Consider the following 21,978-nt stretch of genomic DNA (forward strand, 5'->3'; position numbering starts at 1 on the left):
GGGGTGTCACAAGTAACAGTCTTTATTGTTCCAAGAACAAAATGCAGGCAGAGGTATAAAAACGGCAGGCAAAAAATCGTGGTCGAGAACCGAAGCAAGAGGTCTAATAACACGGGAAAACAAACACTGGAGAAAAACGCTGGAGAGAGTGACATAAGTACAACTACAATCTGGCACTGGGAAGTGGGACTGGTGAGTATTTATGAGTGGGGAAGTTGAAAACAAACAGGTGAAACACATTAGGGGCGGGGACAGTAATCAAACAGGCGGGAAAGCAAACGATGGGAGGAAGACGAGTGATAAGAGCGACTAATGATGTCAAAATAAAACAGGAAGTGCAAATGAACAAAACAACACACAATAAAAGCAGGAACCTGACAATTATGACACATAGCAAATCTAGCAAAGATTTACAGACGTATATATTTCACCTTTAGCTCAGTCAATGGACTTTGCAATGACAGTAAAGTTTTAGACAAAGGTGAAGCTTAACTGATGTTAAACTAATAAATAACATTAAAATATAATACTGAGAATGAGGAGGCCACATGTTTCTACTATACATGTCAATGTCAAGCATTTATATTAACATCATTTAGCAGAGTCTCTTGTCTTTATGTGACCACATTGACAGTGATGTACAGTTTTAGCAGGAAACGTCTTCCCTCAAATAGTTTTCATGCATGTTTTGTTGTGTGCTTCCACTTACGTTTGTTTTGGAGTGTCACGTTAAACCTCAGGACATTGTCAGCCACTGCTGGAGTGTAGCAGAAGAAACTGCAGCAACTTTTAATGGACACCTCCTCTCCAGAATACAGGTATAATAAGTGATGTACCCCAACTGGTTGATCACTGAAGGAAACATGTATTTAAGTCTTAAAGAAACAATATGGAGGAAGAACACTTCAGGGGCACTGACCAACTAAGAAAGCTGTAGGTAGTTCAAGCTGTTTGATTTATTACAGTACATGGAAAACATGGCCTTTTCAGTACTGATGGTGAAATTAGGTTTTCTGAAACATTGAGGCTTCCAGACAATTCTATCCTACATCACATGAAGCCTCATTAAACACAATGGAGTCTAGTGACACCTGCTGGAAAAAAATATTTACTGCCAAATCATGACAGATCACGTGCCACCTGTCGTAGGGCAGAAACAATACTGGCATGTAGCCATCTCTATGGTAGTAGCACATTGTACTAACATTACCTGATGTTAGCAATTTAGGATTCTCCTGATTTAAATGTATTACATATTCATAACCTATAGTTATAATTATCATTAGGCTAGTGGAACTTCTTCCACCCTAGACCCAAATGGATGGCCTAGGTATGAAAGAGTTTATATCCATTACATCCAGACTGTTTGTCCAACCTCTGTGTGTTTTTAGTCACTATTGTGGTTCTCAACTGGTTACTTCTACTAAAGTTTAGAGACCTGCTGCTCAAACTCTCCATCAGGTGGTGTTGTCTGTACTTTATGACACTCTTATCCAAAGCCACTAAACACAGCAGATTGGGTTAGTGCCTTGCTAACCTTTACACAGATTTAGTTTTTACCTTGTTGATCCAGGGATTCAAACCAGAAACTTCTCAGTTATTGGCCGTACACGCTTTAACTATTAGAGTATCATAAAAAGAGGTCAGAGGTAAGATATAAGGTCTGAGTCTGTAATAATACATAACCTGAGGGGCTCAGAATACAGAGGTATGATATAAGGTCTGACTCTGTTATACTACAACTACCTGATTGTCTCAGAGGACAGAGGTAAGATATATGGTCTGAGTCTGTTATAATGTTATAGGCTATAGCCACATTCTCCATATAACTGTCCCACTCACCCCATAGTAAAACTTAGCTAACTGGTCAACTGGAGTTCTGTTACAACATTCAAACATCCCATCTAACCATGGGGTTGTATGAGGTGATGAGTGTCAGATTAACCCCCAGCAGCTAAGACAACATCTGAATTATTTTTATCACATTCCCATTTACATTTGTAAAGCACTCCTTAATGGGTCCAGTTCCAACACCAACTGGTGCCTCCCAACTGTTGTACTAACGGTTGTTATCTGTGACAACTGCGCCCTCTGCTGGTTCGCCTCCCCCTGCAGCGGGCGGGCTCCAGCGGTCGATGTCACCGGCCTTCTGACACCATCGTCCATCTCATCATACTTTTCACCTGTGTCCTGTTTAACGCACCTGTTCCTCATCCTCATCATTCCCCCCAGTTTATATGTTCCCTCTGCTCCCCCTGTCTCTGTTTGTATAAGAGCAGTGTACGCTTCGGTTTTCAAACCACAACTTTAGTTCTCGTTATTACATTAAATACTTTATTTCTACCACGCCATTCTCCTGCTCCTCCTTTATCCGCCCCCCAAAGACGTGACAGTTACCTATCAGTTTTCGGATGGAAATGGGCCACAACCCTCAGAAATGTCATTTCTTCTATCAATTGGCTACAAACAAATGAGAAAATATTGGCAACAAATAGCCTCTATCTCTAGTAGGATCAGATAGTGTAAATTCAATCTGCTAAAGATGACATGAGGAAATACACTGGTTTCTTATGTATATGACCAATACACTGGTTACACTGTATCTGATGTATATGACCAATACACTGGTTACACTGTATCTTATGTATATGACCAATACACTGGTTACACTGTATCTGATGTATATGACCAATACACTGGTTACACTGTATCTTATGTATATGACCAATACACTAGTTACACTGTATCTTATGTATATGACCAATACACTGGTTACACTGTATCTTATGTATATGACCAATACACTAGTTACACTGTATCTTATGTATATGACCAATACACTGGTTACACTGTATCTAATGTATATGACCAATACATTGGTTACACTGAATCTGGTGTATATGACCAATACACTGGTTACACTGTATCTGATGCATATGACCAATACACTGGTTACACTGTATCTGATGTATATGACCAATACACTGGTTACACTGTATCTGATGTATATGACCAATACACTGGTTACACTGTATCTGATGTATATGACCAATACACTGGTTACACTGTATCTTATGCATATGACCAATACACTGGTTACACTGTATCTAATGTATATGACCAATACACTGGTTACACTGTATCTAATGTATATGATCAACACACCAGTTTACACTGTATCGTATGCATATAACCAATATGCTGGTAACACTGTATCTTATGCATGCCAAAAATACGCTGGTTACTTTTTATCTTATGCATAGGACCAATACACATTTATGCTCATAGGTTTGCGTACCCTGGCAGAAATTGGGAAATTTTGGCATTTATTTAGAAAATATGATTGATCATTCAAATAATATTTTATTTAAGGATAGTGATCATATTAAGCCATTTTATCACATAGTTGTTTATAAATCATAATGATAACAGAAATCCCCTAAATGGCCCTGATCTAAAGTTAACATACCCTTGAATGTTTGGCCTTGTTACATACCCACAACGTGACAAACACAGGTTAAAATGGCAATTAAAGGTTAATTTCACACACCTGTGCATTCATAAATTGCAATTAGTGTCTGTGTATAAATAGTCAAAATAAGTTTGTGAGCTCACGTGGATGCACTGAGAAGGTTAGATACTGAGCCATTTTGAGCAGAAAAGATCTGTCAAAAGACTTGCACAATATGACGATCCTTAAACAAAAATGAGCTTCTTGGTCTACTTGCCAGAAAGAAGCCTTTACTACCCGAAAACACCTTGACACGTCTCACAGCTTCTGGCACAATGTAATTTGGAGTGACGAGACCAAAATAGAGCTTTATGGTCACAAGTCTCACAACCATAAGCGCTATGTTTGGAGAGGGGTCAACAAGGCATATAGTGAACAAAATACCATCCCCACTGTGAAGCATGGTGGTGGCTCACTGATGTTTTGGGGGTGTGTGAGCTCTAAAGGCACAGGGAATCTTGTGAAAACTGAAAATACTGAGAAATTGCATTATTTTCCACAAAAGCTGTGCATGGGACACTCTTGGACTTTCCAGCACGACAATGACACTAAGCACAAAGCCAAGTTGACCCTCCACAGGTTACAGCAGAAAACATTACAGGTTATGGAGTGATCATTACAGTCTCCTGACCTTTATATCCTCTTTGGTCATCTTGCATGAACCAAATGTTTGAATCCCTCTGGGGAGATTTCAAATGTGCAGTTCATGTAAGACAACCAAAGACTTTGCATGACCTGGAGGCATTTTGCCAAGACAAACGGGCAGCTATACCACCTGCAAGAATTCTGGGCCTCATTGAAAACTATTACAAAAGACTGCACGCTGGCATTGATGCTAAAGGGGGCTATACACATTATTAAGAATTAAGGGTATCCAGACTTTTGAAGAGGGGTCATTTCATTTTTGTTGTGTTTTATAATTGAGCTTTTCTGTTATGAGCTACAGTGGGCAAATATAAGAAGCTGCTTCACAAGCAGCAAAAGAGGCAACAATAACATGAAGTAACGCTTATTAAGGCACCTGGAGACAGAGTGCAGAGGAGTGATGAGAAGGGAACCAGAGGTAGGAGGACAGTTAAGAAAAGCGGGGAAAGGTTGCTCCAGACACCTCCTCCAAACACCCCCCTCCCCTCAGTCTGTCTGAGAGATCAGGCTGCCGTGCTCCTGTCCCTGCCTACATCGCCCCACCCAGAACAGAAAGAAGAAGCACGGATTACATTCAATAAGAAAGAACCTGGTGAGGCCATCCACAGGTCAGCCAGTATTGCAGAGGGACAGAGACCCACACACTTTGTTTCCTCTCATGATGGTTACAGTTACAGCCTTCTGGAGATGAAGATGCACCAACAACTATGGAGCTCCAGCGAACGTGGGGCATCAGTGAAACTTTAGATATAGTAAAGTATTTACCTCCTCCCCAAGCTGGCGCTGACCAATAGTGTGAACATTTGGACATTTTGATAAATATGTAGCCATCTGCCTCGGAACTAGACCTAGTTTTCTAAAATACTTTTAAGTTCCACTACCCCAGTCTGAAAGAACATTCGCCGTCTATGGACTAAATATCCAACCCCTACTGTAAGGACAGGATGGCTGTACTGAACAACTTGGCTGTATAAAATCTGTATCAAAGAGACATTTCAACTAAGACTGAAGGGCCAAAATGACTTTCAATGAAACAGGGCCCAACAGAGTCCTGTTGTGATTTCCGAGCCAGAGCAGAAGAAGCTTTCAACAGCTACTCAGGAATTGCTCCTGATAATAACGTCCTAGAAGGACTATTAAAGGGCATTCTGATTCATGGACTAATCCCTAGCCTAGCCGACAAGGTACATCTGATGTGTTTAAGCTGGGAAACAATCTCATCAGAACAGGTGTGGGATCACGCTGTTCACACAGAGAGACAGAACAGTGACAGAAGCAAAGCAAAGAAAGAAAATGTTCACCGCCCAGATCAAGTTTTATGAGAAGCAGAGGCCGATGATGTTTTAACAGGCTGGAGAGGCTGTGGCGGGTGCAGGAGACGTTGAGGAGTGTCACTGTACACCATCCTCAGGGTCAGAAATAGGATGAGATGGAGAGAGAGCAGGATACCTCACAGCACCACACTACCAGGTCAGTTCCCTTTCATTACTCAGAATAGTAGAGTGTCTCCAATGTTAACATCTGTGAATGGGGGCCTGCTGATTTCCTGGATGACCCGGGTGCCACCATATCCATGACATCCAGATACAGTAAGGCTAAAATACTCAGGTCCACACAGAGTTAGATCTGCCTGTGCCTCTGGCATTTCTAAGGCAGAGTATATCACAGTTAAATAAGTTAACACCCCATGATTGACTGATTGACTACGCTGAGAGTCCAGCCCCCGTCTGATCTCATCCATTTCCACACAAAAGCCATGAGGGACTCCATACAGTGGACTAATCTGCGTCTCAGAGAAAGTTTTATGTCAGCTGTACTAACTCAAAATGTACTGTAGGCGGTGAAATGCATCCAGTTGGTTACTATTCAAACGTCATGATACTGTGGCCAGAGCTCCATGCCTTCGTTCTGTAGCAGTTACAGAATCGGTGTTAGCCTACGCTGACCTCGTGGCCATGTGCCCTCTTATGGTGCATGTTCTTCACACCGTGCACGCTCTCATCTCACACGCTCGTACAGCTCATCTAACCCCGGCACGGTTATTGCATTGTTAACGATGTCACAGGTCACTTTCAAACGGTGCGCTGTTCTTAACGGAAAGACCCAAGCAGGTCCTCCTGATTCAGTTCATTTTTCACACAGGGACGAGTGAACAGTGAATCCCTGGTTACAAAGAGCCCTTGAATCGGTTCTTCTCCTGACTGGTCCCGAGTTCTTCCTGTTCCTGTTTAATCTGTGTGGTCTCTGGTTCCTCCTTTCGCAGATGGAGACTCAACTCCTGCAAACAGCACTGCTGCTCAGGGAGGACCTCCTCTTCAGAGACACCAGGAGAGACCTGCTGTAACGACTCGTCGTGGTGTAGTGTTGGAGGAACCAGGCGCAGGCGTTCGTGGGTTTTTATTAAAACAACAAACAAACCAAACACAAACGGAAAACGAAACTAACTACTGACTGAATGAAAATAAAGTGCGCGACAACGCGTCTTAACAATCAACATTCAACAGTACATTAACAACACTCTCCCGTATACTAACAGACAGCAACAATGATCCACAATGTGGGGAGCAGAGGGGAAACATATATACACATAAAAACGATACAAATTGGGACCTGGTGTGGAAGATTGGAAACATGTGACAATCCGGGAAGTGTTTGTGAGGTATGGGAACTGAGAAACTATGGCACGGTGGCGCTGCTGCTCACCGCACCATGACAGTACCCCCCCCAAAGGCCCGGCCACCGGACAGGCCAAGACGAACCCCAGCCCAAGGGAGGGGGGGGCGGGGCAGCGCAGTACCCCCATCGGCACAAACCCGCCGAGGGGGCGGAACAGCCGAGACTAACCAGGGTGGCGGAGCCGTCGGGACAGGCCGGGGAGGCAGAACCGGCTGAAGATCAGGAGCCGGCGGAGGGTCAGGAGCCGGGAGAGCCGACGGAGGGTCGGTAGCCGGCGGAGGGTCAGAGGCCGGGAGAGCCGACGGAGGGTCGGTAGCCGGCGGAGGGTCAGAGGCCGGGAGAGCCGACGGAGGGTCAGAGGCCGGGAGAGCCGACGGAGGGTCGGTAGCCGGGAGAGCCGAAGGAGGGTCGGTAGCCGGGAGAGCCGAAGGAGGGTCGGTAGCCGGGAGAGCCGAAGGAGGGTCGGTAGCCGGGAGAGCCGAAGGAGGGGCCGGGGCGGCCGGGACAGGAGAGGGCGCCGGGGCGGCCGGGACAGGAAAGGGCGGTGGCAGCCAAACCCCGGCAAGCTCAGGCGGTGCAGGCCACCCCTCCTCGGCCTCAGGCGGTGCGGAAAACAAAACTAACTACTGACTGAATGAAAATAAAGTGCGAGACAACGCGTCTTAACAATCAACATTCAACATTCAACAGTACATTAACAACACTCACCCGTATACTAACAGACAGCAACAATGATCCACAATGTGGGGAGCAGAGGGGAAACATATATACACATACAAATGATACAAATTGGGACCTGGTGTGGAAGATTGGAAACATGTGACAGTCCGGGATGTGTTTGTGAGGTATGGGAACTGAGAAACTATGGCACGGTGGCTGCTCACCGCACCATGACACCTGCAGGGATCCTGCAAGGAAGAAGAAACAACCACAGGTTATTTACTGTCAAAATCAAACACCTGGTTCATACACATTCATAATAAATCTTTCTGAATACAAAATATAATTTCTCAATGTCACTAACTCAAGCTGGCTTGTAAAAGCATGTAGCCAGACATACACCCAATCCTTCATTGACACAAAAATTAAACAAACTATGGCAGATTAAAAAAGAAACAAAAAACCTATTGGTTGTAATGAAATGTCTTAATGACTTCCTTTTTGCCTATACTCTGCTCCTCTATGTGCATTAGTCAATGCTCAGGGGTGTGTGGGTGTCTGTGTGTGTGTGGCATTGAAGACCATGTTAATTTACACAAAGTTGCCAAAAATTCAAAACATTTTATACTGATTTCCAAACCAGAGGAAAACAAAATAGCCACCCCAGCACTAAAATGTGTACCATGACAAAGCACATGCAGCCCAATAAATTACAAAAAGGGCCGCCAAATCTCCACACTCTCTCACACCACTCCCAGCATGCACAGAGAGAGAGAGCACGCACACACACACACACACACACACACACACACACACACACACACACACACACACACACACACACACACACACACACACACATATACACACATACAGAGTAAGAGAGAGACATTGTCACTGACTTTGTTTTTCATCCTATTAGATTCCTGCCAGCTGACATTGGATCCCAATACAACAAATCAGTACCTGTGTCTGTCTGAGGAGAACAGAAAGGTGACATGGAGTGATGAGGTCCAGTCCTATCCTGACCATCCTGACAAATTTACCTTCTATAACCAGGTGTTGCGTAGAGAGGGTCTGTCTTGAGTCTGTTACTGGGAGGTAGAGTGGAGTGGGGAGTGTTGATTACATGTTATTTTGTGGAACAAGTCATGGTTGATTACTATTAGGAAAACTGTGTGGAAATGAATACTGCAGAGTTGACCAGTGTGGTGAACCAATTTTCATCTAGGACCCATTTTTATGGTGTGCTGGCAAGCGACCAACTACCTAGGGTGCCTGTCCGAGATGTTAAAGATTGTTAATACACACCCAAGCAATCAACCTGGGGAGCACTGGCTGGCTATTTACATAACGGATGATGGCATTGGAAGGTTTTATGACAGTTTTGGAAACCCCCCTGATTTTACAAATTTTCCCAAGTCAATCAAGGCCTTTCTGAAAACCTGTGAGAATGTGGAATACAGTTCAAAACAAGTACAGGACCTGGTTTCAACCACGTGTGGACAGCATTGTTTGTTCTTTCTCTTTCTAATGACAAAAGGTCTGAGTTTTAAAGATTTGATGTATTTTTATGTTGATGATTTACGAGAAAATGATTCCCTAGTCTCAAAGTTTGTAGCTAAGATGTACCAGAGTAAGCGTGATAAGCAAATGTTTAATTGCATACAACATGCTCAATCTTGTGAAACGTTTAATTTGTGCCATGGTTGTTGAAGAAATAGAAAAGCCAATCACGTGTATGAAAACTTTATTATTCGAAAATAAAAACATTTGTAAAACCACATCAATGTCTACATAGTATTTTTCATACAACATTTATTCAAGATAAAACAAACATACAATGAATCACAAAATGCATAAAACAAAAACATTAAAATGGAAGCCATTTTGTGGGGTCCGTGTTATGAGGTTCAAAGAAAGCTTTGGTTGGTTGAAAACCAGTTGCTGGTAGTGTGGCTAAATCATCCATTGTGTCACCAGACGTTTGTTTATACGAATTGATTTTATGTCTTACATGCACATTTGGAATAGTTGTAAAAGGCATGTTGAGACATGCCATGGCCTCTAAAAACACCCCCCACCCCAACGGTCTTCTATCGTCAGCAATTTTATTGGTTGCTGTCACACTTTTAACAAGATCCAGTTGGTGCGAGCCCTTGATTATCTCTCCTTTGAAAACGAATTCACTATTAGAATTCCACGAAGTCACATCTTTAGACCTGTGCATTCTATTAAGAATATATTCAACATTCTTTCAACGCTTCACAGGCACATTATCCAAAATTTCATCAACAAGGTCAACATTTCGGTCAACAGTTTGCTTATTCTCAGTCACGTTTACTACAGCAGACATTGTCTCAGACCCGGGTAGACTTAAAGTCAGTGTGTTTGTATCAAGCTCCCCCTGTCGCACAACAGCCAAAAATCTTTGTAAAATGGCAGAGTATCTTTCAGCTTTCTCATGTAAATCCATATCAGGCTTTAACAGTATATTGCAAATCGATGAGTCCAAATCATTTTCAACAGACTGTCACATCAGTGCTAGTCGTTTTGGATTCCCGCAGTTTTTCTAACTGATGTTGTGGCACCAGAAACATTTTCTGAGCATGCTCCATGTTGTTTAACCCTGTCTCGATGCAATTAGACTGGTTAAGAATGGAACTGCAACGCTTAGTAACGGCAGTAGAAAACCTCCAGATTGGTTGATGGTTTTTCTTTTCCTTGCAACTGAAGTGTTCTTTCTGGACATGTATATAATTTTGGCTTTTTGTCTCTTTACTTTTCGGAGCTGCGACTCGGTTAAGGGTATATTACCGCGCCTTAGATTAAGCGCTATTTCACAGAGTGATAAAATGAGGTCGGTGGATGCTGATTCTAAAATAACTTTTCGTTGACTTGCCGGTGTCTTAAATATCATTTTCAAAAGTGGTACATTTCTACGAATGCGTTTAGACATGATCAAACTTTCTTAGGAACGTATACGACAGGCCAATCCCCTGAAAATAACCCTGTTCTCAGATGGTAGTCTTCTGGTGTTGTAGGTTTACAGTCAACAAGTAAATAACCAAAAGGCAGATGTTTTGCATCTTTAAAACTCTCCATGAAGAATCGAAAAAGACCGGGGTATATCTGTCTGCCTAAAATACTAATCTGCTGATTGTCGCGGGGGTTTTTAAACAAGATGAGGTAGTTTGTGTTCAAGTTAATAGTTCTACTAGATTTGCCTTTAACAAACATGTTTTGGACAAGGTAAATTGTACTCAGGTTACGGTGGTGTGAATATTGTGTGAAAACTCTCCAAACTCTCTGATGCACTTTTCATTAAATCGTCGATAATTAAAAGGTTGTTTTTCTGAATCGGTAGCAGAATGTCATCACACAACGATGTTGGTAGACCTTCTATAAAATGTATCTCCCTTACCTTCAACATTTCGTCATACAGCGTTGCCAACATGAATAAACCCAGACGATATTTAGAATTTCTGAGAATACAACCTCAGCATTATCCAACATCTTCACAAAATAGGTTTTACCAGAGTTACTGGGGCCACTAATGACACCGCTGAACGGGTGTTGTAGTCAAAGGTCAAAACCGCTATCCATTGTAGATGTATTGATTGTATAAGTTAGTGAACTGTTGTAAGCTGTTGTAACCAATGAAACAAAATATTAAATGTTTGTAGTATGAGCTGAAACTGAAGGAGCAAGTAGGAGAATAGGAAACCCTGTTCAAGCGGTTGCCGGGGAGAGAAAGATTTAGTATGTCTGTCTTTTGAGAAACAGGACACAGGTCAGAGACACACACACATAGTCGGACAGACAACACAGAAACCAGATGGGGACAAGAAGATGTTTGCATTTATCCTTATAAGGAATAGAACTGGAACTGGACCAATAGCACACTTGCTTTGTGAATTTAACAACTCTATCTTTTGGGCGTAGTAGAAGTATAAAATGATCTGTTGACTGTTGATCCTTAGACATTGTGCGGCGACACTTGTCTCCAAAAGCTTTTGTAATAAACGGAATATGCGGTACGGTAATTGACCTGACTCCTGGTGTTTTATTCTCCTTTCCAACAAACCAACTCGGGGAAGTGTTAGACTTCAACAGTAAGTTCCTTGTTTTTACACAAATCCTGGTTGGACTATTTCACATTTCCTGTTTTTTTCCCACTCCTGATTCACTCCCCTCCTTGACTTTACATCCACCATCACAACTGCTCAGTGCATTCTGGATTCATCTTGACATGTTTAATATTCAATATTAATGTAGTACCTGATTTTTATTGTAATGATTAACACAGATGGAATCTCAGACAACTCATGAACGACTGACTTGTTCATGTTTATGGTTCAATTGAACAATTACTGAATAGTCTGTCCTCCAGCCCAGTCCAAACGTTGCTAGTTTTGTCAAAACAAAACACATTTTTATTGATACAAATTCATAAGGGCATGTATTACATACAGCAGGCCCCAAGGCTAGGACAGGCCAAGTGGACAGAGTCAGGCCAGGACGCCTCCCCTCACCAGACCAGAGTCTTAAGGAGCACACGTAGTAAGAGCAGCACAGCACACAGTAAATGGTAATTGCACAGCACACTAAATGCATAGCACAGGATGAATGGTAATAACACGGCACCCAGTGGAAGGACTCCTTATGGCTACCAGTCCCAACTAGAGCCCAGCCCCTGATCTGCTAGAACTGGAGGCCCCCCACAGAAATCATGTCAATGCAGTAAAGGGGTCATAACTTACAATATTAAATGGTACAAGGACAATGACAACCATATAGGCTACATAATCAGGCAGGAAAGTAGTCTTGGTACACCCCTACAACCCCCCCCATCTAATCATTCACATTCCTTTCCCCTTTGCTACCTGTCTTTGTCGCCATTGTTATGGAAATGTTGAACTAATGTGCATTTGAGAAATGTCTGCTTTTCTATTGCCTAGTATGTAACTATTTTCTTTGATTGTGATACACATGTCTGTATAGTATCAGAGGATCACTAGGTACTCAGGCCATCTGTTCCTCTGCTTAGACCAATAAGGGTATCTGTCCTTTGTTCCTATGGGGTTCCAGAGGACATTGTCTATGACCGGGGTTCCCAATTTACATCCAGGGTCTGGAGGGCCTTTATGGGCTGGTTGGGGGTCTCGGTCAGTCTCACCTCCGGGTTTCACCCCGAAGTGATTGGGCAGGTGGAGCGTGTAAACCAAGACCTGGGGAGGTTCCAGAGGTCCTATTGCCAGGACCGGCCGGAGGAGTGGTCGGAGTTCCTGCCTTGGGTAGAGTATGCCCAGAATTCGCTCCGCCACTCCTCCATGACCATGACCCCTTTTCAGTGTGTTCTAGGGTACCAGCCGGTCTTGGCGCCGTGGCAGAGCCAGCCTGAGACGTGCCGAGGAGACCTGGTTAGTGGTGCATTGATGCATTCGGCACGCCGGGGAGCGCTAGAAGTCTGCTGCTAATCGCCGTCGTAGCGACGCCCCGGTCTACGCTGTGGGCGACCGGGTCTGGCTCTCGGCCCAGAAAGTTGCACCTTCCCCTGACTAGAGGATCAACGCCTTGTTTCACGTTTCTCTCCTCAGGCCGGTGGTGGCTGGTCCCCTCCAGCAGTCAGGTGCGGGGGACCCCTCTGCCCCCTCTGGACCTCGAGGGAGGGGTCTGCAGTACCTGGTGGAGTGGGAGGGGTATGGACCGGAGGAGCGTTGCTGGCGGTGGATATTTTCGATTGGCGCCCTGATCGTCCTGCGCGGCGTCCTCCGAGTCGGCCCCGGGGCCGGTGTGGACGCGCGGCTGGAGCCATGGGTAGGGGGGGAGTACTGTGAGGAGGAGTCGTGAGGGAGACACGCTATCTCTCCCGGCGCGGTGTTCAGTGTGTGTCGTCACTGGCCTTCTAGTCACGCCGCTCCTCCTCCTACGGCACTGTCATGTCTTGTTATTACACACACCTGGTCCTGAAAGGCAATTCGGAAGAACTGTCTGTGTCGATGGATGAAAGTAAACAACCAGCTGATGTACTTGTCATTCAAGGTCATTGTGACGGTTTTGCTATTGTCATCTACAAGATATTAGCAAAATTTCACAGCATTAAATATGGACAACAACAAACACATATCCAAAGTTTATTTGTTACCTCACCAGGACATCATTATCACTTTCAAAGAGCAAGGATGTTTCCAACTTTGTATTACCAAACAACATTGAAACAGCCCCTTCTAAAGTAAAACGTTATGGTCACTTTGTTGTAAGCATTTTGGTAATAAAATAAAACTAAAATAAGGTAAAATGACAGCATACTCTTTTTCTGGTATCTTATTAATCACAACATCAACTGGAATACAGTAACTGGTTTTCATCAGGTAGATTTTGTGATTTTTACCCAAATATTATTGTTAAATCAATAGACTGAACAAAAAATATAAACAAACAGAATCATTTTAAAGACTTTACTGGGTTACAGATCATAGAAGGAAATAAGTCAATTAAAATAAATAAATTAGGCCCTAATCTATGGATTTTCCAAGACTGAGAATACAGATCTGTATTTCTTGGTAATAGATACCAAAATATTGTAGGGTCATGAATGAGGAAACCAGTCAATATCTGGAAAAAACACCATTTGCCTCCTGTAGTGTGACTTATTCTTACCATATAGTTGATCAGGCTGTTTATGTGGCAAATTAAATGTTTTCCATTGTTGTTGCACAAAGTTGCTGGATAAGGATGAAAACTAAACACACTTAGACATTGACTACTGGGAGTGTCAGACTCTGACTGAACCACTGTCTTACTCTGGTCACACTCTGAGGAGACCACCTGACATTCCAGTCTAAAGATCTCTAGTATTCTCACACAGACCTGAGCCAATCAACGCCTCTTCTTGATCGGTAGCATTAACATGTACAGCCCTGTGTCACAAGGATCAGCAAACACTTCCTGGAAGAAAAAAATGTCTCAGTTCTGCCACGTCTCCATACTCACCAGACAGGTCACCCATTGAGCATGTTTGGAACGTTCAGGATCCAACAGTGTTCCAGTTCCAGACAAAATCCAGTAACTTGGTTACAGACATTGAAGAGTAGTGAGACAACAATCTACAGGCCACAATAAACAGTCTGATCTACTCTATGAGAACATGTGTTGTGCTGCATCAGGAAAATTAGGCAAATGGTCAGTTCTGATACAGACTGGTTTTCTGATACACCTGTTTTTTGTGATCAACAGATCCACATCAATGTTCCCAGTCATGTGGAATCCATAGATTAGGGCCTAATCCATTTATTTTATGATATCTTGATTCATAATAACTGTGGGTTTAGCTGATTTGGCATTTGACAAGCAGAGTGGTATTGCTTGGTTACTTGTAAATCCAGACATGATTTTCATTAAAATGATTAAATGTGTAGCTTTAGACCAATAAAAAACTGCATTAGATAGAGTTTATTAAATAAAATAAATATTCATTTCATTATTGGTAGACTACATGTTCTGATGTGTGTTTTCAGTTATATAAAAAAAGGTGTATTTCTGGATCTCCCACTATTTTTACCTGGTAGCAGACAATAAAAAACTATACAGCAGGACACAGATATATTTAGACAATAGACAAAGACAACAACTTGACAAAACTACAGTTAAAAGGCACATTTAATGAATAAGTTGTAGGTGTCTGTAAATCTGTTAGTGATTAGGTCTTTAAAAGTGGCAATGTTGACAAAAGTAGATCTCAGATGGGGGAGTGAGGCTGAAGAGGGTTTTGTATAATAAAACAGTAACCAATGTATCTTGTCTCAGGTATATAGTGATGGACAGTTTCTGGTGCTGTACAGAGTCTAGTTATGTCTTTCCTTACTCAGGTCACTTTGAACAATTGCAGTTCCTTTAACAAGTTTGAGATACAGAGAAAGTTGTAGCAAATATGTGAGATCTCTATTTGTTTGACATGCAATCTCTTTCTGCATTCACGTTATGAACTAGACCTTGAATGTAACAGAATTGAGAATATTTACTGGCAATGATAGATCAATAATGCCCTCTACTGGCCAGACCTGATATCTGACATCTGAGTTCACCACAGAACCAGGAAGTCACAGAAAACAAACCACTCCTCTGAGAAAAAGCAGTTCAAGGAAAACGAAAGTAATCTCTTGTTCTTTTTTCTCTGTTTATATGTGTTTGAAAAATGGCACAGGATATAAACTCAATCACTTGTTCAATCTGTTTAGATCTACTGAAAGATCCAGTAACTATTCCATGTGGACACAGCTACTGTATGAGTTGTATTAAGGACTGTTTGGATCAGGAAGATGACAAGGGTATCTACAGCTGCCCCCAGTGCAGACAGACCTTCATACCAAGACCTGTTCTAAACAGAAACACCATGTTTTCTGAATTGGTGGAAAATCTGAAGAAGACAAGACTCCAAGCTGCTCCTCCTGATCATTGTTATGCTGGACCTGGAGATGTGGAGTGTGATTTCTGCACTGGGAGAAAACTCAAAGCTGTCAAGTCCTGTCTGGTGTGTCTGGCCTCTTTCTGTGAGACTCACCTCCAGCCTCACTATGAATCTCCTGCCTTTAAAAAGCACAAGTTGGTCCAAGCCACCAAACAACTACTGGAGAAGATCTGTTCTCATCATGACAAACTACTGGAGGTTTACTGTCGTACTGATCAGCAGTGTATCTGTTATCTTTGTACAATGGATGAACATAAAGGACATGATACAGTCCCAGCTGCAGCAGAAAGGACTGAGAAACAAGTAAGATGGGAAATCTACAGTATAGGATCAAATGTATAAGGTCTGTGTGGATGTGGGTGTGTTTGATATAAATTATATTTAGTTTGTGGGTGTGTTTGTAACAGTTACACCGTGAGCAATCTGTAAACCTTACCTAAGTATTGGTATTATACCTGACCAATTTTATACCACTGATGTAAACCTCACACTTTGACTAGAATCAGAACAATTTAGTAAGACTATTTAAGGAACAAGAGGGTGTGGTGTATTACAGATGTACATGGTTAAAGGCAGTTTTAATATAAGATGCCACGCCAAATAGGACAGGCAAGTTTCCCTAGTGGTCAGGGAATTTAACTAATATCCCTGGTTCTATATATACCGACTATATATACCGACTATATGTACCGACTATATGTACCGACTATATGTACCGACTATACAGGTGCTGGTCATAACATTCAAATATCATCAAAAAGTTGATTTATTTCAGTAATTCCATTCAAAAAGTGAATCTTGTATAATATTTGCATTCATTCCACACAGACTGATATATTTTGAGTGTTTATTTCTTTTAATTTTTATGATTATAACTGACAACTAATGAAAACCCCAAATTCAATATCTCAGAAAATGTTTATATTGTGAATAGGTTCAATATTGAAGACACCTGTTGACACACTCTAATCAGCTAATTAACTCAAAACACCTGCAAAGGCCTTTAAATAGTCTCTCAGTCTAGTTCTGTAGGAAACACAATCATGGGGAAGACTGCTGACTTGACAGCTGTCCAAAAGACGACCATTGACACCTTGCACAAGGAGGGCAAGACACAAAAGGTCATTGCTAAAGAGGCTGGCTGTTCACAGAGCTCTGTGTCCAAGCACATTAATAGAGAGGCGAAGGGAAGGAAAAGATGTGGTAGAAAAAAGTGTACAAGCAATAGGGATAACCGCACCCTGGAGAGGATTGTGAAACAAAACCCATTCAAAAATTTGGGAGAGGTTCACTATAAGTGGACTGCAGCTGGAGTCAGTGCTTCAAGAATCACCACGCACAGACGTACGCAAGACATGGGTTTCAGCTGTCGCATTCCTTGTGTCAAGCCACTCTTGAACAAGACACAGCGTCAGAAGAGTCTCGCCTGGGCTGCTGCTGAGTGGTCCAAAGTTATGTTCTCTGATGAAAGTAAATTTTGCATTACCTTTGGAAATCAAGGTCCCAGAGTCTGGAGGAAGAGAGGAGAGGCACAGAATCCACGTTGCTTGATGTCCAGTGTAAAGTTTCCAGAGTCAGTGATGGTTTGGGGTGCCATGTCATCTGCTGATGTTGGTCCACTGTGTTTTCTTAGGTCCAAGGTCAACACAACCATCTACCAGGAAGTTTTAGAGTACTTCATGCTTCCTGCTGTGGACCAACTTCATGGAGATGCAGATTTCATTTTCCAACAGTACTTGGCACCTGCACACAGTGCCAAAGCTACCAGTACCTGGTTTAAGGCCAATGGTATCCCTGTTCTTAATTGGCCAGCAAACTTGCCAGATCTTAACCCTATAGAAAATCTATGGGTTATTGTGAAGAGGAAGATGCGCTACGCCAGACCCAATAATGCAGAAGAGCTGAAGGCCACTATCAGAGCAACCTGGGCTCTCATAACACCTGAGCAGTGCCACAGACAGATCGACTCCATGCCACGCCGCATTGCTGCAGTAATTCAGGCAAAAGGAGCCCCAACTAAGTATTGAGTGCTGTACATGCTCATACTTTTCCTGTTCATACTTTTCATTTGGCCAACATTTCTAAAAAGTAATATTCTAATTTTGGGAGATACTGAAGTTGGGATTTTCATTAGTTGTCAGTTATAATCATCACAGTTAAAAGAAATAAACACTCGAAATATATCAGTCTGTGTGGAATGAATGTATACATTATACAAGTTTCACTTTTTAAATGGAATTACTGAAATTAATAAACTTTTTGATGACATTCTAATTTCATGACCAGAACCTGTATGTACCGACTGTATATAGTGACTATAACCAAGATTACAAGAAAGAAGAACATATCCCGATTAATAAATGTGATATAATTTAAAATTGCTACACTTTGCTGATTACATTTGTTTATGATGTATTTCTCTGCAGAGACAGTTTGGAGAGAAATATTTGGAATCCCAGAAGAGAATTGGGGAGAGAGAGAAGAAGATTCAGGAGTTGAGACAGACTGTGGACATTCTGAAGGTGAGTGTTGTGGCTGATATAAATACATGTACAGGACCAATCAGAAGTTTGGACACACCCACTGAATGGATTAGTGTATCTCAACTTTTGACTGGCACTGTGTATTTACATTTACATGCTGTCTATAATCCTGTTGATAGGAGAGTGAATTAACTTAAAATGGACCCCCTTCTCTCTCTGTGTCCTAACAGCACTCTGCACAGGCAGCAGTGGAGGACAGTGAGAGGATCTTTACTGAGCTGATCTGCTACATTGAGAAAAGACGCTCTGAGTTGAAGGAGCAGATCAGAGCTCAGGAGAAGACTGAAGTGAGTCGGGCTCAAGGACTCTTGGAACAACTGGAGCAGGAGGTTGCTGAGTTGAGGAGGAGAGATGTTGAGTTGAAGCAGCTCTCACACACAGAGGATCACATCCATTTCCTCCAGGTGACATCACTAACTTACCTTACAATACTCTGTAATGGATCCCTCTTTACTTCTTTACCAGTGAAATGGACTGGAACTTAATTCACTGTCTGTCTATGTCAAAACCTCTTGCTTCTTTCCCTCTCTGTAGAGTTTCCAGTCTCTCTGTGTCTCTCCTGGATCTGAGGTCTTACCCAGTATCACTGTCTATCCACACATCTCCTTTGAGGATGTCAAGAAATCAGTCTCTGAACTGAAAGATCAAATACAGGATGTATGCAAAAAGGAACTGGACAGGATATCTTGGGAAGGTTGGTCAAAAGTATTATTAATATTAATTATTAATATTAAACGTTGTGATTTTTACTAGTCTTAGAACTACATTTATTGTTATAATGCAACCAATATTATTTTGGGGAGGACATTATGAATGCAAATACACAATATTAATAGACTATTGTAATATCTGTTTGTCTTGGCGGGTAACAATCAGACAAAACTCAAATGGTCCATATACAAAATATTGTCATCAAAACACTTATTCAAGAAGTGGAGGAGGAGAAGAAATGACAAAAATAGGAGAAGAAGAAAGGGGGAAGCATAAGGAAATGAGCAGAAGAGTATGAATGACCTCAATATCTTCAGTGAATCAATGTAGTTATCAAGTAGAGATCTGAGATCTGTCAACAGTCACTGTCCCCATAACATCTTGGTTCTAGTCAGTGAGCAGAATCAAAGCCATGACAGACTGGCCTGAACCACTGGAACTCATGTACAATTATATACAAATATGGTCCATCTATAGTCCATCTCCCCTCTAGTTACCTGTATGTAGATTACTAGTAGACATGATTAATGTGGACCTGTGATATATAAGTCTGTCTGTCTCCATAGTGACTACAGGTCAGATTGGACCACCTGCTGAGCCCAAGACCAGAGAGGATTTCTTAACATGTGAGGAAATACAACCACACACACAACTGCACACACACACACACACAAAGAGAGAGAAACAGAGACAGACTCTCCTTTACAAAAGATACTAAAATACACTCAAATAACACAAACCTGGACCAAACACACCCACCCACATCGTGGATTTCACCTCTTCTAGGGAGGAAACATGGGACACCTTCACACAGTGTACATGGCCTCCTTCTTAATCCAGGCTGTCCATCCACCAATCAGAGAAGGAGACGTCAGTCACAGACCGTTGATGAGATGCTGGCAAGGAATCAGAACTCAGACACGACCTTCCTCCCCAAACGATACGACCGGATCCCTGCTCTCTCTCCCAACTCCTCCAATGATCTGCTCTGCATCAGATGCCCCAGCTTCATACACCCCACTCCCCGAAGGCATGAGTGAAGGTTGGCTGAATCCAGAGCACGGGACTGAACCATAGAATTGTGAAAAAGAGGCTCTTCAAACAGCAACATCCTGGGCAGTGTGTTGATCTTCTGGGACATGCAGAACCGTCTCCAGGCCTGCATAACAGACTGATAAAAAGGAGTCAGGCCAGACAAATCAACCTCCTCCAACTACAAGAGGAAGAGATGTCTATCCAGACCCAACCGGATAGCTGTGATGGTAATTCCATCAAAAGGAACTCTTTTAGGACAGAGACAAAATTCTATTGGCATAATTAGCAGTTTATTTGCAAATAAAGACATGCGTCAAAAGCTTCTAAAATAAACCTATGAGGAATCTCTGAGGAAACACACAACAGTCAGTGTACTTATTACAGTTTAAAGGGTGTGGTAAGATACGGCCCAACTGTCAAAAATACATAGGTTTTACCCAAAGGGCGAGTTGTCCCCCCATCTTATCCCAAGGAACTAAGGACACTGTAGGTTACCTATTCAACTCAGAAGGGACACACACCATCTGGACAAAGAACAGATACACTGATGGTTTAAACAGATGGACATATTGACAGACTGATGGAGGACCCAGTGATCTACTGTCACCATTCAATGATGACAATTAACAAATACCAGATCTCTGATGGCAATTCCATCGATCGACACTCTTAAAGGATTAAGAACAGAGACCAAATTTTCTTGGCACAGTTCAACCATTTATTATTATTTGCAGAGAGACGCGTCAAACGCTTACAAAAATAATCATCAGAGGAGTCTCTAACTTAATACATAAACAGTCCGTATTTATTACAGTTAAAAGGGGTGTGGTAAGTTTTTGCCCATCTGTCTCGTGTCTCATAGGTTTTACCTAAAGGGAGGGCTGTCCCCCCACCTTATCCTTCCTGCCATAATGTTTACTGTTGTGTTTACCTAAACAAGCCAATTGCTCCTTCTTCCCCCCAAGGACCACATTCCTGAGGAACAAAAGGACTGACACCCTTCTTTGTCAAGCAGGAGAACATGGTCAAAAGTACCGAATAATCATCTGATATTAAACAGACGTGTGTCACAATCAAAGTAAAGATTTACATACCAGCCAATGGAAAGATAGACATTTCTCAAATGTACCTTAGTTAAAAATTTCCATAACAATCCATCCTCTTGATACCAAATCAACCCTTGGTTGTAACATCTCATCGTGGTGTAGTGTTGGTTAGGAACCAGGCGCAGGCAGTACTCTCGTTCGTGGGTTTTTATTAAAACAACAAACAAACCAAACACGAACGGAAAACGAAACTAACTACTGACTGAATGAAAATAAAGTGCGCGACAACGCGTCTTAACAATCAACATTCAACAGTACATTAACAACACTCACCGGTATACTAACAGACAGCAACAATGATCCACAATGTGGGGAGCAGAGGGGAAACATACATACACATACAAATTAGCTAGATTGGGACCTGGTGTGGAAGATTGGAAACATGTGACAGTCCGGGATGTGTTCGTGAGATATGGAAACTGAGAAACTATGGCACGGTGGCGCTGCTGCTCACCGCACCATGACATTGGTATCAATCCTTAAACAGTTTACTTATTAGGATGTAGACTGCAACAAAACAGTACTCTTTAACAACATGACCCTGTTGATATCATTATCCTTAATGATTAGAGAATGGAACACATCTGAAATGTCTGGATCCTCATTTAAATGCTTCTAGAC

General features: G+C 42.2%; 1 protein-coding gene across 3 annotated transcripts in view; it reads left to right on the forward strand.

Moving 5' to 3' along the window:
• The first annotated feature begins 15,612 nt into the window (after positions 1–15,612).
• The window catches only part of LOC105009504 (E3 ubiquitin/ISG15 ligase TRIM25-like), a 90,931-nt gene continuing 84,565 nt past the window's right edge, over positions 15,613–21,978 (forward strand). For all 3 annotated transcript variants that reach the window (XM_034292114.1, XM_034292115.1, XM_034292116.1), the window contains exons 1-5: positions 15,613–16,265; positions 18,389–18,484; positions 18,676–18,909; positions 19,040–19,199; positions 19,783–19,842. In XM_034292114.1, coding sequence (XP_034148005.1) covers positions 15,690–16,265; positions 18,389–18,484; positions 18,676–18,909; positions 19,040–19,199; positions 19,783–19,842 — 1,126 coding nt within the window. In that variant the 5' untranslated portion in view covers positions 15,613–15,689. The remainder of the gene's footprint in view (positions 16,266–18,388; positions 18,485–18,675; positions 18,910–19,039; positions 19,200–19,782; positions 19,843–21,978) is intronic.

This window comes from Esox lucius, chromosome 5 (genome assembly GCF_011004845.1).
Source record: "Esox lucius isolate fEsoLuc1 chromosome 5, fEsoLuc1.pri, whole genome shotgun sequence".
NCBI lineage: Eukaryota > Metazoa > Chordata > Actinopteri > Esociformes > Esocidae > Esox > Esox lucius.